The 16,519-nt window shown below is 40.8% G+C and overlaps 1 protein-coding gene across 2 annotated transcripts in view; it reads left to right on the top strand.

Annotated features, from left to right (window-relative positions):
* Positions 1-16,519, top strand: part of SERPINC1 (serpin family C member 1) — a 148,284-nt gene that overhangs the window by 102,909 nt on the left and 28,856 nt on the right. For both annotated transcript variants that reach the window (XR_004536543.1, XM_033915271.1), the window contains exon 5: positions 953-1,346. Coding sequence is in view for 1 of the 2 variants with exons in the window: in XM_033915271.1 (XP_033771162.1) it covers positions 953-1,346 (394 nt within the window). In the remaining variant the exon portion in view is untranslated. The remainder of the gene's footprint in view (positions 1-952; positions 1,347-16,519) is intronic.

Below are 16,519 nucleotides of genomic sequence, written 5' to 3'. Positions count from 1 at the left end.
TCCAATTCTGGTCGCCGTACCTTAAGAAGGATATGGCAATACTCGAGAGGGTCCAGAGGAGAGCAACAAGCAAAGGGCATGGAGAACCTTTCATATGCCGAAAGATTGGACAAGCTGGGGCTCTTTACCCTGGAAAAGCGGAGAGTTGGAGGGGACATGATAGAGACTTATAAAATCATGAAGGGCATAGAGAAGGTGGAGAGGGACAGATTCTTCAGACTAGCGGGGGCAACAAAAACAAGAGATAATCCAGAAAAATTGAGAGGAGACAGATTCAAAACGAATGCTAGGAGGTTCTTCTTCACTCAGAGGGTGGTGGACACCTGGAATGCACTTCCAGGAGAGGTGATAGGACAGAGTACATTATTGGGGTTCAAAAAGGGACTGGATGACTTCCTGAAAGAGAAGGGGATAGCAGAGTACAGATAGAGGGTTTCTTATAGGACATTAAATAATTAGGGTATAAACATCTTAGGTAAGGAGCACTTACAGGTCATGGACCTGGGGGGCCGCCGCGGAAGTGGACTGCTGGGCGTGATGGACCCCTGGTCTTACCCAGCAGGGGCAATGCTTATGTTCTTATGTGGATTATGTTACATTATCATAATGCATATATTTTACCAAATCATAGATTGTTCCTCACTACTTGTTCAAATTTTTTTTATTTTTTTTTTAGATTAATTAGCTATTAGGTAGTCTTTTGGTATGCTGATTGGGCTGCTTTATTTTGCAGTTTGTTAAATTTACTAATGAATGTGTATTTTATTAGTAATGTAATGTTTTAATATTAATCACTTGTTTGTCAGTTTTAAAATGAATAAAGAATTTAAAAATAACTAATGAATGTGTTGTAATTGAATATCTTGTATAATTGTTATGGGTTTTCTGCATGGCTTTGGCAGTAAGAGGCCTAAATGTTGATATAAAGCATTGTCCTATTTGCTTTCTGTAGGGTCAATGGAAATCCATGTTTGATGATGATAACACAAAATTGGAGATCTTCCATAAGGCTGATGGCCAGACGTGTGCCACTGCAACCATGTACCAAGAAAGCATATTCCGCTACGCCTCAGTTTTGAATGACCAGGTGCAGGTGCTTGAGCTGCCCTACAAGGGTGAGGCTATCACCATGTTGCTGGTCCTGCCCCAAGTGAATGTAGCTCTTTCTCAAGTTGAGCAGAATTTGACGATAGATGTGTTGCAAACCATGATGGAGTCAATGAGAGAGACTACCATCTCCATCCACATGCCAAAGTATGAAATTGAGGACAGCTTCAGCTTAAAGGAGAAGTTACAGCAGATTGGGCTGGTGGATATTTTTAATCCAGAAACTGCCAAACTCCCAGGTATTTTTTTTTTTTTAATTATTTTCAACTTAAATTTCAAGTATTACACTTGTACAGAAAGCAAGAATAGAATAGATATCAAATACAATAGTAATATAATTCCTAAGTTAACAAATATACTATTTATGCTCAAGTCCACTAATTAAGATCCAAGAATTAAAGAAGCTTGGCGAAATTATATAGAAAAACTGTAATAATAACAAGAAACTGAGAGCTATAGCATTGAGATGGGGTCACAATATCCAAATTATAGGGCTCAAGGATTGTTAACATTCAGACGAGACATAGCCACGAAGTTGGTCAGTTGTGATGGTTCAAAAAACACATATTTAAAAGTACAGTAATATACAATACACTTACACGGGTGTCTCAAATAAAAAGTTGCCCCCAGAGATAAAACCCCAGGTTTCAAAAGAAGAAATTCACGGGGGCGCCTTTGCGTCTCCCGTGCCAAATCTGGGAACATTTGTATTTTATATCCAAGAAAGCTTTTTTGTCTATTTTTAAAGTAAAGTTTTAACAACCATGTTTTATCAATTGGCAAAGCTAAAGTAATAATCATAGTGGCTGGTGATGCTAAATCCTTCTCAGATGTTTCTAAAATCTGTGAAATGTTTAAGGGTTCTTGATCTGAAGATTTTACTTTTGGTTGTTGATTTTGTTCTTTATCAGGCAAATAATAAACCCTTGAAAATGGTGGTAATGAATCCTCGGGTATCTCTAAATTCTCCATTAGATATCTCTTAAGCATATCTCTAGGTGTTACTAACTCGAGTCTTGGAAAGTTAATTAACCTTAAATTATTGCTACGTGAGTTGTTCTCAAGCATTTCAATCTTCTTCCTTAGGTTAATATTGTCTTTAACTAAGGTCTCTTGAATTTGTTTCGATGATTCAATTTCTTTTTCTATTTTTTGAATAGATGAGTTAGAAGTATTCGTTTCTTCTCTTAAGTTCTTCAGTTCCTTATCGTGTTCCTTAATTTTCCCTTCAATTTTTTAAAATGTGGGGGTAATATTTTTAACAAAACCAGCCATTAAGTCCCAAATAGAGTCTAAAGTCACTTCTGCAGGTTTAATCAGTACAATTGGAGTTTGTGTAAGTGTAAATTGCTCACCGTCCTGAAGTCCTTCGAGGGGTGTCTTCTGTCCTTCCCCCTCATATTGAGATGGTGTTCCCCCAGACATCTCCATGGGGGCTCTGGAAAGGTGGGCCCCAACCTCCGAGCTCTCCAGTGAATCCTTCCTTGCCTCTGGAGAGGAGAAAGCCAGTGAATCCGGGGTTTCCCCGCCCCTGGGAGAGCTGGTCGTCTGGGGCTGCGGGGGCGGTGCCCTAACGTCGGGGCTCAGTGTAGTATCGGGCCCAGGAGCATCCACAACGGGTTCGCCTCCCTGTGTCCTCTGCGGGCCGCCATCCGACGTCGCTGTGACCTCCTGCATGCGCCGCAGGAGTTCGTGTATGTTCCCGAGACCCGGGGCTCCAGGATGCCATGAGGCAGAAGCGGCACTCCGGCCCCGTCTCTTCGGCATCGCGGTAAGTGAAAACCGCTAGAAAAGTTCCAGCGAATGCGATCCTGGGACACGCAGCTCAGCGCATCCTGCTCTCAGATCGCCATCTTGGATCAAGATTGGGCTGGTGGATATTTTTAATCCAGAAACTGCCAAACTCCCAGGTATTAAGAGAATAGAAAAAAAAATAATCAACTGGAAGCTTATTGTGTTGTAATGCATAGTATACCTTCTAGTGGTGGGAGCTAATAGATAGCTTTGGAAAAAGTTTCTGATAATTGACCTCAAAAGGGATCTCTTGAGCTGATGAACTATACACTGTCTGCACTGCGCATGCGCAAGTGCCTTCCCACTCACCGCCAGCTCGTGAGGTCATCAGTTTTTCATTTTCCACGGAGAGAAGACGATGTATCTGAACTTCATCCAGTCAAGTTTGCCTTCCCACTTCATTTCTGTACTTATTTCATTATTATCTTCTTATTAGTTCTTTTCTTCTTTTAAAACCTTTTATTTTTCACCCAAAATTTCTTATGTTCACTATTGGGGCCTGTAGGCAGTTTTGAAGCCTTTGCCCCTTCCGAAGGCTTTTCAGCCTTCTTTTTACTTGACCTGCAGTGCTCTCTATTTTTTTCTTTCCTGCTGGAACTATTCCCATTCTTCCAGGGCTAAAGAACCCCCCCACCCCCTAAAAAAAACAACCACCCAACAACTCACCAGCAAACACCCAAATTTTTTGCTTTTGTTACTTCATAGTTTTCTTTCTAAGAAAACACTAGACCTGGGATTGGGTAACCAGCAGATTGGACTTCTATGCGGTACCGATTCCTATCAGTACCGGTGGACATCGACATTGTCATCGATATTATCATCCACGTCATAGGCATTTCCAGCATTGAGTCACCTGAGGCATACCTCTCATTGACGCCATCGTGCCTCTTCTTGGGGTTACCAATGCTTTGACACCCTACTGCACCTATACCAGCTTCATAGCACATGGTACCGGTGCATCCACTTCAGCATACACAGTACTAACTGTACCCAGCAAATTGATCTTTTCTGTAGTACTGATTCCTTTTGATACCGTTGCACATTGACGTCGGCATTTACATTGTTCTCAAGCACCATCTTCATACTCTTGACACCAACACCAACCCCCCTCCAGCACACCCCCAGCCTAACCCAAGTACCCCATCCTCCACCACTCTCCCCCAACTTCATATGGCCACCCATGCTGAGGTTCTTGAAACCCTGAGAGAACTCAAGCCCTCCAGCACCATCGTCGACCCCTCCCCATCCAGCCTCCTACTGTCCACAGAAGACGCCATGGCATAATCTATCCTCCCCATCATTAACTCCTCCCTCTCCACAGGGACATTACTTCTTAGCTAGAAGTCGGCTATTATCGAACCCACTCTCAAAAAACCCACCCTCGACCCCAACGAACCCGGCAACTACCGCCCAGTCTCCAACCTCCCATTTGTCTCCAAACTTCTAGAACGAATAGTGCTCCCCCGATTACACTCTTTCATCGAAGAACAAGCTGCCCTGTCCTCTGCTCAATCCGGCTTCCGAACAGGCCACAGCACAGAGTCAGTACTCCTGGATATCAACGATGACAGCTGGTCGATACTCAACAAAGGCAGTGACACCCTACTAGTCCTACTTGACCTCAGCGCTGCCTTTGACACTGTCGACCACCACCTCCTCATATCTAGACTCTATGACCTTGGAATCAAAGACTCTGCCCTCCAGTGGTTCACCTCCTTCCTTCAACAAAGAACCCAAACTAGGGACGCACAAATCTAACCCCAAGCCTATCAAATACGGCGTTCCCCAAGGCGCCCTTCTATCCCTCCTCCTATTTAATCTCTACATCAGACCTGCAATTGATATAGCCCAGAAGTAAAATATTAGAATCCACTCCGACGCCAATGACATCCAGCTGCTCCTCCCACTAGGCTAAAACTGATCGTCCCAAATCGCCAACCTCCAACACTGCCTCTCTGACATGAAAACCTGGATGACAAACAACAAACTACAGCTGAATGCCTCCAAGTCCAAACTCTTATGGATCAGGAAAAAAAGCACCAAATACACACGTCCAACACTATCTTGAGACTCCACCTTACTAACTGCAGCAGACCAAGTACGCAGCCTAGGAGTAACGTTAGACGGCCACCTATCCCTGTCCACCCACATATCTCAAGTATTCTCTACCTCCTTCTACTACCTCCGCCAATTGAGAAGGATCAAACCCTACATCTGCACACCTGAGCTAGCCCAACTCCTCTATGCCTATGTCCTCTCCAGGATGGATTACTGCAACTCCCTATTTAATGGAGTAGCCAAAAAAGATCTCAAACGCCTCCAGCGGGTGCAAAATGCAGCAATCCACCTTCTACACAACCTCAACTACCATGATCCCATCTCCCCAGCCCTCTGCGCTGAACACTGGTTTCCAATTAACCAACGCTGTGCATTCAAGGCCCTGGTAATAGCGCATAAAAGAATTTACACCACCACCCCTACCTACATAAAATCCAAGCTAACCCTGTACACCCCCACCCACCCCCTCCATTCAGAAATGGAGAAATGCCTATGCATCCCCCAGGAAAGTCCCTCCCGTCAGAAACCACCTGCAAATGCTCCTACAGCCACTTCATCCCCCAACTCTGGAACCAACTCCCCCCACAAATCAGGCTACAGAACTCATTGATGACCTTCCGGAAAGGGGTAAAGACCCTCCTCTTCAACTAAAATTCAACCACAGTCTGCGCCTCATCCCCCTTAAACCCCCCTCCCCTCTAACCTCTCTTCCCCATTCAAAACTTCTACTTAAATTGCTCTACAGTCCATTCTTAACCTGTATTTAAATTACTGTATAGTCCTTGTATTTAAACTACTGTATACTCTTTGTATTGTCCAAATGTACTCCACTGTGAATGTTTGTGGACCGTTCTGAGCTAATGGGAGGATGGGAAAAAATCTAAATAAATAAATAAATACTCAATATGAGAAGCCTCAATAAGCGTCGCAGGCGTCCATAGCATTAAGTCACTTGATGCATGCCTTACATGGAGAAAAGGGGAGGGTCTCCACCACCCCAGGCGCCTCTCACCTTCATTATGCCACAGTGGACTGTGAATCAAGGAAGCCAGATTCATATCTCACTTCAGCGCTTTTTAAAATAATACTTCTTTTTACTACATGGGATCCACTATGGGTAAAGAGCCTTTAAAGTTGGATCCCCTTTTCTGCTGCTGTTATATTTGTTCCACACTCCTCCGCTAGAACAAGTTCCCACAAAGACAGAGACAGTATATGTCATATTATCTTCAACATCTCTACAGAAGTTGATTATAATGTGAAATGTTTCTCTCTTCCAATGCACCATCTATCCCTGCCCTCCTCCCTATGTTCAAAATTTCTCCTTCTCTCTTCTCCCTCCCCTCCACCTTATGCAGGATTTTTCACTCTCATCCCTTTCTACCTCTTTGTTGCACTCCCTTCCTCTCCTTCACCTCATGTCCATCAATTCTTTCTCTCTCCTCTCCCCCTTATATATTCCATCTGCACGATTTCCGGATTTCCAAGATACCACTCATGGACTACTCCAAGCCAAGAAGGTTATGGCAAGTTTGGTTTTTGATGCATTTGATGTTACATCCACAGTATCGGCTATGTCTGTTCTTATGAGATGTCTTGCATGATTACAAGTCTCTGCCATGGACATTAACGTTCAGGATTGATTTAGCGAATATTCCTCCTGAGTCTGGCTTCTTATCTTCTTGAATCTACAGACCTCCATCTGATCCATCTCTTCATCTGCCTATGACCTTGACACTCATGTCCATGACCACCTTGTGAAAATTCCACGGCTCCACATACCTCCAACATGTACTGTCTTTTTATGTGCTTTGTATCATCACTGAAATGTTCAGTCCTTATACTCTGTGAACCACCTAAAACTTTTTTGGGTGTTGGCGGTATAGAAAAATAAAGTTACAGTATTATTATTATTCACCTAGATTCTTTGTAGGATTAACCAGGTTCTTCAACCACAGACCATCTACCACTGTGCCATCAGTGCTAATATCCTACTCAAGTAGACCCAGGGAATACTGGCTATACTTTCTTCAGGCCTTCCATACTTCCTTTTGAGTTTCATACTTTCTTCAGAATATCTCACCTTACTGACCACCTGCTTTAAAAAAAAGAAGTCATACCAAGCTCAGACTTCTACTCCAACTACCTCTTTATTCTAAAGAACTTAGAGGAGTGGCTATAGGGGAGGAGGAAGCCATTAACACATCCTATTAGTGAAGATCTTCTCTAGCTTCATGATTTCTAGTCCTCTTAGAGACCTCGGCCTACCCATTTAGGGTGTATGGCATTTGCTTTATACCTATTCTGTATTATCTTTCCAGTATTGCTACTCCAATACTTCCAACTAGTAAAACTCTAATTTTCATCTATATTCCTCTACTTATAGAGTGATTATATTTTTTCTATCCTGCTATAACACCTTGCTGACTTTTTTATTTTTTATTTTTTGCTACTCTCTATTTACTAAAATAAATAAATAAATAAATAACTAAAACATAATAATAAATACAAAATCAAAAGAGAGCCAGTAATGGTGCCTTAACAGCAGCTTGAGTTTTCTTGATTTACCTGTTCCTACTACGGCACTTTCATTGATTATTTTTTCCTAAGTTTCTATACTATATAGCTTAACATTCCATCCACTAGGAGTGTAGGCATGCCTGGTGGTTGGGACGGCTGCCTTGGCACCCGGGGGTTCGGAATTTGTTTCCCACTGTGGCTCCAGACAAATCTCCTATAACTTTGTTTTCTACCATGCATGCAGTAGATACTATTCACTCCTTTTTTGAATGCTCCAATGACTGCTCTGTTGGATTTTGTTGTGCGTAGTATTCTTTTTCTTATTGCTCTATAAGGCATACAGAATGCTTTTGTTTACAAATTTCTACTTCTTTCCTACTGGGCTCGTGCATGTTCTGTCCCATCGCCGATCTTTTCATTTCTACTTTTGGGGAATTCATGATACCAACCTGTTTCCTCCAATTCGGATTAACCCAGTTGTCTCTTCATCAACCATTTCATACTTTAGTTGCACGGTTGTTTCTCAAATTCTACTGATGCCTAGCCATCATCATATTTATCAGCCTTGTTTCTCGCTTCTAAAAAAACTTCTAAGAAGCAACTTTAACTTAAAACAACATATACCCATTACCATTTCTAGTTCTCCTGAGCCTCCAGTCTTTAGTTTTCATATTACCTTTAATTGTGAAATTTGGCTCAGAGGTAGAGTCCTGGTTTTTGGTCCAAAAGTTCAGGTCACTCTTAGAAGTATATATAACAAATGATAAACCTCTAGTATTGGCTCTACTCACTTTCCAAGACATACCAGAGCTCTCAGATAGCCCTCAGGGTGAGAATTGCTGACATATTGCCTTACCCCCGATCAGCCACTCTTCCTTTCCAACTTCTTCCATATTCTCCCATTCATAGTTACGGAGTTTCTCTCCTTTCTATGTTTTTTCTTTCCCATTTCTTCTTACAACATTATTATATCAACTAGTGTTTAAGCCCGTTAGATTAACGGGTGCTAGAATATATGTGTAGACTTAGGCTTTTCTTTTCTTTCTTTCTTTCTTTTTTTTTTTTTTTCTTTCTCTCCCCCCTGTCCAGCGGCACCCCTTCCCTGCTCCCCCTGTCCAGCAGTAGCCCATCTCCCTTGCTTCTACCTCCCCCCCTGTCCAGTAGTACCCTTTCCCTGCTCCCCCTGTCCAGCAGTAGCCCTTCTCCCTTGCTTCTACCTCCCCCCCTGTCCAGTAGTACCCTTTCCCTGCTCCTCCTGTCCAGCAGTAGCCCTTCTCCCTTGCTTTTACCTTCCCCCTGTCCAATAGTACCCTTTCCCTGCCCCCCTGTCCAGCAGTAGCCCTTCTCCCTTGCTTCTACCTCTCCCCTGTCCAGTAGTACCCTTTCCCTGCTCCCCCTGTCCAGCAGTAGCCCTTCTCCCTTGCTTTTACTTCCCTCCCTGTCCAGTCCTGCTTTTAACTAACCATATTCAAGATCCCATTTCCCTTTTACCTTATGTATTTCCATCTGGCGCTCTTGGGATTTGGGCTCCGGGGGAACTGGCTTCTGCATCGTTTGCCGACGCACTCTGGCGCAGGGCCTCTGCTGGGCCGCGGGGAGCTGGTTTGGCCACACTGCATCTGTGGAGTTCGTTGTCCGGGCCGTGTGTGTGGGAGCCGACAGAATAGCGCCGTGGCTCCCTTCGTCCCTTACTGCCCCGCCCCTTCCCTTCCCGCGGTCCCATTGACACATTTTTGGGTTTGGGTGTCTTCTCTCATGATCGCGCCTGTGTCGGAAGCCTTCTCCGACGCAGGAGCGGCTCGTGGGAGGAGCCGTCGTGGTGTGTTCTTTTAAAATAAACTCCGGACTGCGCGAGGTGGAAAGCAGGCAGGCCACTGGCACAGCTAGGCGCGCATGTGCACTCCTACCTGCAAGAGACCTACAGCTCACGGAAAACCGGCGCACGCAGGTGGGAGTGCACATGCGCGGCTAGAGCTTTATTATATTAGATGGGAACCATGTTTTTCTTGCTTTGCCATTTTTTCCCTTTCGTTTCCAATCTATGTCAACCTGGGACAAGAATGGCTTCAACTATTTTTTATTTTTTTATTTTATAAACTACAACAGTGTATTACAGTTATTACAAACAGTTATTATAAGATTATTTTCATAGAATACACCAATTCATACAATTAATCATAAAAAATATTGTTATATCCACCCACCCTTCTTGTCAATTAATAATAATGTAAAGCAACTTAATAATACTAAATAACAAAAATTTAATATACATATATAATATCTTCAATTATCTCCCACCCTCCCACCCTCCTGGATATGTAGTGACAAAATCAATAAATAAGAAATATTCTCAATGTGAATCAACAAATAAAGTCAATGGACCCCAAATTTTATTTAAAAAACCACTATGTCCCAAACATTCAGCATTCATTTTTTCAAATTTATATGTATTGCAAACATATGACCACCAAAACGTATAATTTAATCTATCATAATTTTTCCAATTTTTTGTTATCATTTGAACAGCTATTCCAGTAAAAATCAAAAAGAGACGACTTTTATATTTATCCAGTGGAGGTTTAACAAGTAATATAGTGCCACATATGATGGCTTCATATGTTAATAAAATATCGGATTCTAATATAGCATTTATTTGTCCCCAAATCGACTTCCAGAATTTAAAAATAAGTGGACAAAAAACAACAGATGATCTAAAATCCCTATGTCAGTATTACAATGCCAGCATCTATTAGAATTGGAACTGTCTAATTTGTGCAAACGAACTGGGGTCCAAAAAATCCTATGTAATAAAAATAACCATGCTTGCCTCATAGATGCTGACGCTGTACACTTTAATCTCCAAGACCAAATTCATGGCCATCGAGATACAGAAATGTGGAGGGGCATAATCAAAAAAACCGTCTAAGTCCCCTTTTGGCCTAAGTCCTTAAACGTTCAAAGCAGAAGCAGGGAAAGTGTCCATAACCAAAACAAACGTCCTTGTTTTGATTATGGCCTGCCTCTACTAAACGCCCAGATCACCACTATGTCTACAAGTACACCCTCACAAGGTCTACACTTTTTGCCCATAATGAACCAAAAAACACCTATTCTGATTGGCCCAGGCGCCTCAGGCCCCACCTGTGGGCGGGGTTTCTGCCACCTGGGCCAATCCAGCCCCATTCTGGACCCGGCTGGCCTGCCGGACGGGCGGGCTTGGCACCCATCCATCTGGCCAACATGAAAGGTACTGGGAAGGGGGGTGGGGGGGTTGTGGGGTCAGCCAGGGGGGTTGCGGGTCGGCGGGGGGGGGCCAATCGGGGGTTCTTGGGGGGAGTGGTCTTTGGGGAGAGGGGGGTTGTGTCGAGGGCAGGAGGGCCTGGGATCCCTCCTGCCCATATTTTAGTGGGGGGTAGGGGGTCGCCGGGGCCAGGAGGGCTTGGGCTCCCTCCTGGCCAATCCAGTCGGAGGGGTCACCGGGGCCAAGAGAGCTTGGGCTCTCTCCAGGCCCGTTCCTGTTGGAGGGGGGAGGTCGCCGGGGCCAGGAGAGCTTGGGCTCTCTCCTGGCCCGTTCCTGTCAGAGGGGGGGGGGGGGTCGCCGGGGCCAGGAGAGCTTGGGCTCTCTCCTGGTCTGTTCCTGTCGGAGGGGGGGTCGCCGGGACCAGGAGGGCTTGGGCTCCCTCCTGGCCATATCGAGTCGGGGGGGGCACGATTGCCCAAGCCCTCTTGCCTCAATATCGTCAGGGGTGACGTGGCTGCCGCAGGACAAGAGGGCTTGGGCTCCCTCTTGCCCGATATCATCAGGGGGGGTGATGTATTGCGGCAGGAGAAATTGGCCATCTCCCCTGCCGTGATGCGATCACTCCTGTACCCGAACTGCCACAACCCACGGCAGGAGAGATTGGGCATCTCTCCTGCCGCGGGTTGCGGCAGTTCGGGTAGAGGGGTGATTGCATCATGGTAGGGAAGATGAGGCATCTCTCCTGCCGCGATGGTTGCAGTGGGTAGGTTGCCGGGCCGCTGAACTGATCGCGCCAGTGGCCATCAGCTCAGCGGCCCCTTTTTCGGCACTTAGACCTGGTTTGGCTTTGTCTAAGTCAAAAAGGTCTAAGTGCCGACTAGGCAATCTGTCAAATGTTTTGGTTATACCTGTTGTACGCTTAGGTGTAGGTCGGCCCACCTCCCGCCCACTGCCCGCCCTTTCCCCTCCTCTAAACACGCCTCTTTTCTCTCTGTGCGTTTAGAGGCAGGGGAAAGGCCTAAGCTGTTTTTAGATACGTCTAAAAACCAGCTTTGGTTATGGGTACTTGTACGATCAGGCTTTTTGATCGTCCAAGTAGCCATTTAGGACACTTTTTAGACGGTTTGGTTTTTTTTTATTATGGACCCCATACTGTTTAATCTCAAAGCTCCAAATATCTCGTAAACTATTTTTAGGTTTTTTATTCAAAAATTCTGAAATTAATTTATACCACTGAGCAGCCTGATGTCCTACTAAATCTGTCTGGTAGCAAAGGATCTGCAAGCTATAATAGTTTTTAAAAGTTTTCCATTCAGGGAACCCACTCCGAATGGCCAGTTTCAACTGCAACCATTTATATTGTTGAGATTTTAAAATACCAAATAATTGTTGCAGTCGTGAAAATTCCAACAGATTATCATTGGATATAACATCATCCAATGTTCTAATTCCTGCTTGCATCCAATTCTTCCAGACAATTCCAGCACTGCTCGTTCCTTGGAGTTTAACCATAAGGATTGTAAAGTAGATTTCACTATAGGAACATCTGTTAATTTATCAATGAATTTGATTGTTTTCTAAGTATCCAATAAAATTATGTTATCTCTAGCATATCTAGGTAATCTAATACTTAAAACATGAGAAATTTGCATAGAGGACATAATTTTCCATTCCCAGTATAACCAATCAGGCATATGTTCCATAAGTTCTGGGAGGATCCAATACATTCCCTGGCGCATAATATAGGTTTGATGGTACCTATAAAAGTTGGGAAAATTTACCCCACCCTCCACAATCGGTTTTTGTAAAGTAACTATAGCAATTCTAGCCTTTTTACCCAGCCAAATAAATTTAGTAAGAATATTATTCAACTTTTTATAAAAAGATCTCTGAAAGTATATTGGTATCATACCCATTTGATAACAAACTATAGGCAAAATCATCATTTTTACAGTCTGGATTCTTCCCCACCAAGATAAATGCAAAGAGTTCCACTGCTGACATAACTCTGAGACCTTTAGCAAAATGGATTTTTCATTTACCTGCATAGTTTCTTCCAATGTTTTCTCAATCCAGATATCTAAATATTTAATACCTCCTTCCCTTCACAAAAAAAGAAAATTTATCAAATAATCCCTTATAACAATGAACATTTAATGGAAGTATCTTAGATTTACTCCAATTTATTTGATATCCTGAAAATTTTCCAAACTTTTCAATCAAATCTAGTAAATGTGGGATGGTTGCTTCTGGATTTCTCAAATGAAGTAAAATATCATCTTCATATGCAGAGACTTTATATTCCCTGCCTGCATAAGGAATACCCTGAATCTTTTCATCCTGTTGAATAGCTAACAATAAAGGTTCCAAAACAATATCAAACAGGAGAGGATAACGGACAGCCTTGTCTAACCCCTCTTCCCAGACAAAAACGTTACGAAAAAAAATTATTAATATATAATCTGGCAGAAGGGGAGCTATACAAAGTTTGAATCATGTGACTAAAACCAGAACCAATTCCAAACCAATCCATTGCTTGATACATAAAGGTCCATTCTACACGATCAAAGGCCTTCTCTGCATCTAATGACACAGAGAAGGCTGGATCATGAATTACTTTTGATAAATTAAGCATATGTAATGCCAATCTAATATTATTAGAAGAATGTCGTTGAGCAATGAAACCCGTTTGATGCATTCCAATAATATAAGGAAGAGCCTTAGCCAAACGTAAAGCCAATAATTTAGCCAAAAGTTTAGCATCTACATTTAACAAAGAAATAGGCCTATAGTTTGAAACCAACATTGGATCTCTATTTGGCTTCGGCAAAACAATAGTTAAAGATTCTGCCATAGTACCTATAAAACAACCTTTAGTTAGTTGAGCCTGATATAAATTTAATAAATAAGGTAAAAAAGTTATTTGAAATGATTTATAAAATTCTACCGTAAAACCATCACCACCTGGAGCGGATCCAACTCTAAGAGACATCACTGCTGTTTGCAATTCTTTTATAGATATAGGCATTTCAAGATTACATCTTACATGCTCAGGAACCTTGGGACCCCTTAAGTTCAAAAATTCTATACCACTTGCCCCATTTGAATAAAGCTCAGAAGAATACAAAGTTTTATAGAAATTCAAAAATTGTGTTAAAATATTTCCAATTTGTAATTATGTCACCTCTTTCATCTTTGATCGCAACAATTTTTACTTTCCTTTTTTTCGCTTTGAGGTAATTAGCCAGTAATCTTCCCGCTTTATTCGAGTTTCTATAATACAAAGCCTGCTGAGAAAACAGATCTTTCCTTGCCAATTGTGAAGAAATTTCATTATATTTATATATGACTTTTAACAAAGCTCGTAAAGTATCATTCTCCCATTTTGTTACTAATTTTGCTTCTAATTCTTTAATTTCTTTTTTCAAATTAGTATATTCCATATTAAGTTTTTTCCTGGCATATGATGCAAAAGATATAATTTGTCCCCTTAAAGTTGCTTTAAACGCATCCCATAATACTTCATCAGAAATTTCTGTTGAAATATTAATCTGAAAATATTCTTCTATCTTATTATGAATTTCTTCATGAAATTTTGAATCTGCAAGCCATGCATTATTGAATCTCCATGTAGGTCTTTCCATATCTACTTCATCTATTCTTAATTCAATCCATACCCCACCATGATCTGATAATATAATTGGATCTATGGTAGCTTTTATCACACAATGAATTAGTGAATCTGAAACAAAAATATAATCTATTCTTGAAAATGAATTGTGAATATGAGAACAAAATGAAAATTCCCGAGCATCAAAATGCAATATTCTCCATATATCTTTTAAACCACAGGATTGTGCCAAATTATCTAACCCCATTGATTTAATTAATCTACTAGGACTCTTATCTATCAGTGGGTCCATTACAGCATTAAAGTCTCCAGCCACTACTAAATTCGTAGTAGCCAGTGGCAAGATTATTGTTTGAAGAGATTTAAAAAATTCTAATTGATTGGAGTTAGGGGCATATACATTCAAAAGCGCCATAGATTTATTCCCAGTCTTCATTTCTACATACACCCACCTTCCTAAGGGATCTCTGTCTTTTAATGTAAAAATAGCCGTACATCTTTTATGAATCAGAATAGCTACACCTGCTCTTTTCCCTACCGCTGGAGCATAAAAACAGTTTTTAATCCAAAGCTTTTTTGATTCTATTTCAGATAAGTGTGATTCCTGTATGAAATATATATCTGCATCTTGCCTTTTCAAAAAATTAAGTGTTCTCTTCCTTTTAATAGGATAATTTAATCCATTGACATTTAAAGAGAAAATTTTAAGATTCATTTTTAATTATTATTAAATTTGATTTCAAAAAGAAGACCTTATATAAATTTAATATCCTACATATGTTTGATTTTATCACTACATATCCATACACCCATATGAACAATCCCCTATATCCCATTTTTATTTGTATCAATACACATCTACAAATTCTTATGATCAATCCCCTATACCCCCCTCCCTCCCACCCACATAAATCATATGAATACCTGAGAGCACTCATATAGACTAGTGACATCAAAGCACCCCCCCCCCCTGACTTATTCATAAATTATTGGTATAAAACTTTGATGTTACAAGACACTTATATAATTATTCATATCAACTCTCCTTTCTTATTTTATCTAATAAAGTTAAAATTCATTCATATTCCCAACTTACTCCATATTATTCATTATAGTATCCTAATTAGAATCTAATACATTTCAACAGTAAGCAATTTTAACATTTTATCCTATTAGATAATATTGAATCTATCTATATTTCCTGTAAGAAGTATATAATCAACTATATTTTCAATTACCCATTTGCAATATAGAAACAAATAAAATGATATCTAAATATATATTATTATAATGATAAATTGATTAATTAAGAATTAAATTTTAATTTATTTAAATTTTTAGAACATCAAAGGAATCTTTATTATTTTATTAATTTACTAATCATATAAAATAATATGTATATAGAACAGATCATATAACAATTTGAATATAAACTCTTATATCATTCAACATATATGAATCAATTTTTACCCCCTAACTTAAATTCAATCCAGATAAAATTATTCATATATAAAATAAGAAATCAAAATATCCCTCCATATATATTATATTAGATCTTTCACCTTACTATAAGATAAATTCTTTATATTCCATTATATTTCAATCCATAAAGTTATATACTTTCTTTCCTTTGAATTCCCCCTTCAAATAAGATAAACTTTCCCATAAAGTACATTATAATTTCCTATTTAGAAAACTCTAATTAAGTCATTTATACTACAGAACAGTACGTTAACGCTATACTGACGCTAATTTCATGTTGGACAATACCAGATCAATGACGCAGATAATCCTTCTTCTAGCAGATTCATACAATACCAGATTAATGACACAAAAAAACTTTCTTTTAGGAGATTCATTTTTTGGCATTAAATGTAGCATATTTTCCAGCAGTTCAAAATGAAATTTTAAAGACACAGATGATTCAGTCTTCACACTGATTTTCAGTCTTCACGCTGATATTTTAGTCTTTACGCTGATATTCCAGTCTTCACGCTGATTTCAGTCTTCATGCGTCAGCGTAACAACGTAGATGACCCTGCATTAAACTTCCACGCTAATACGGAAGTAGACACTAATCCCGTACAGGACGCATGCACTACACACGCGTCATGCGTCATCTCATGGGGCAAGCGTCACCATCCTCCAACGTCCAAAGAACACCTCCT

The sequence above is a fragment of the Geotrypetes seraphini genome, chromosome 12 (genome assembly GCF_902459505.1).
Source record: "Geotrypetes seraphini chromosome 12, aGeoSer1.1, whole genome shotgun sequence".
In the NCBI taxonomy this organism is placed as follows: domain Eukaryota; kingdom Metazoa; phylum Chordata; class Amphibia; order Gymnophiona; family Dermophiidae; genus Geotrypetes; species Geotrypetes seraphini.
Note: the sequence above shows the minus strand (reverse complement) of the source record. Positions and strands in the feature narration are given on the sequence as shown.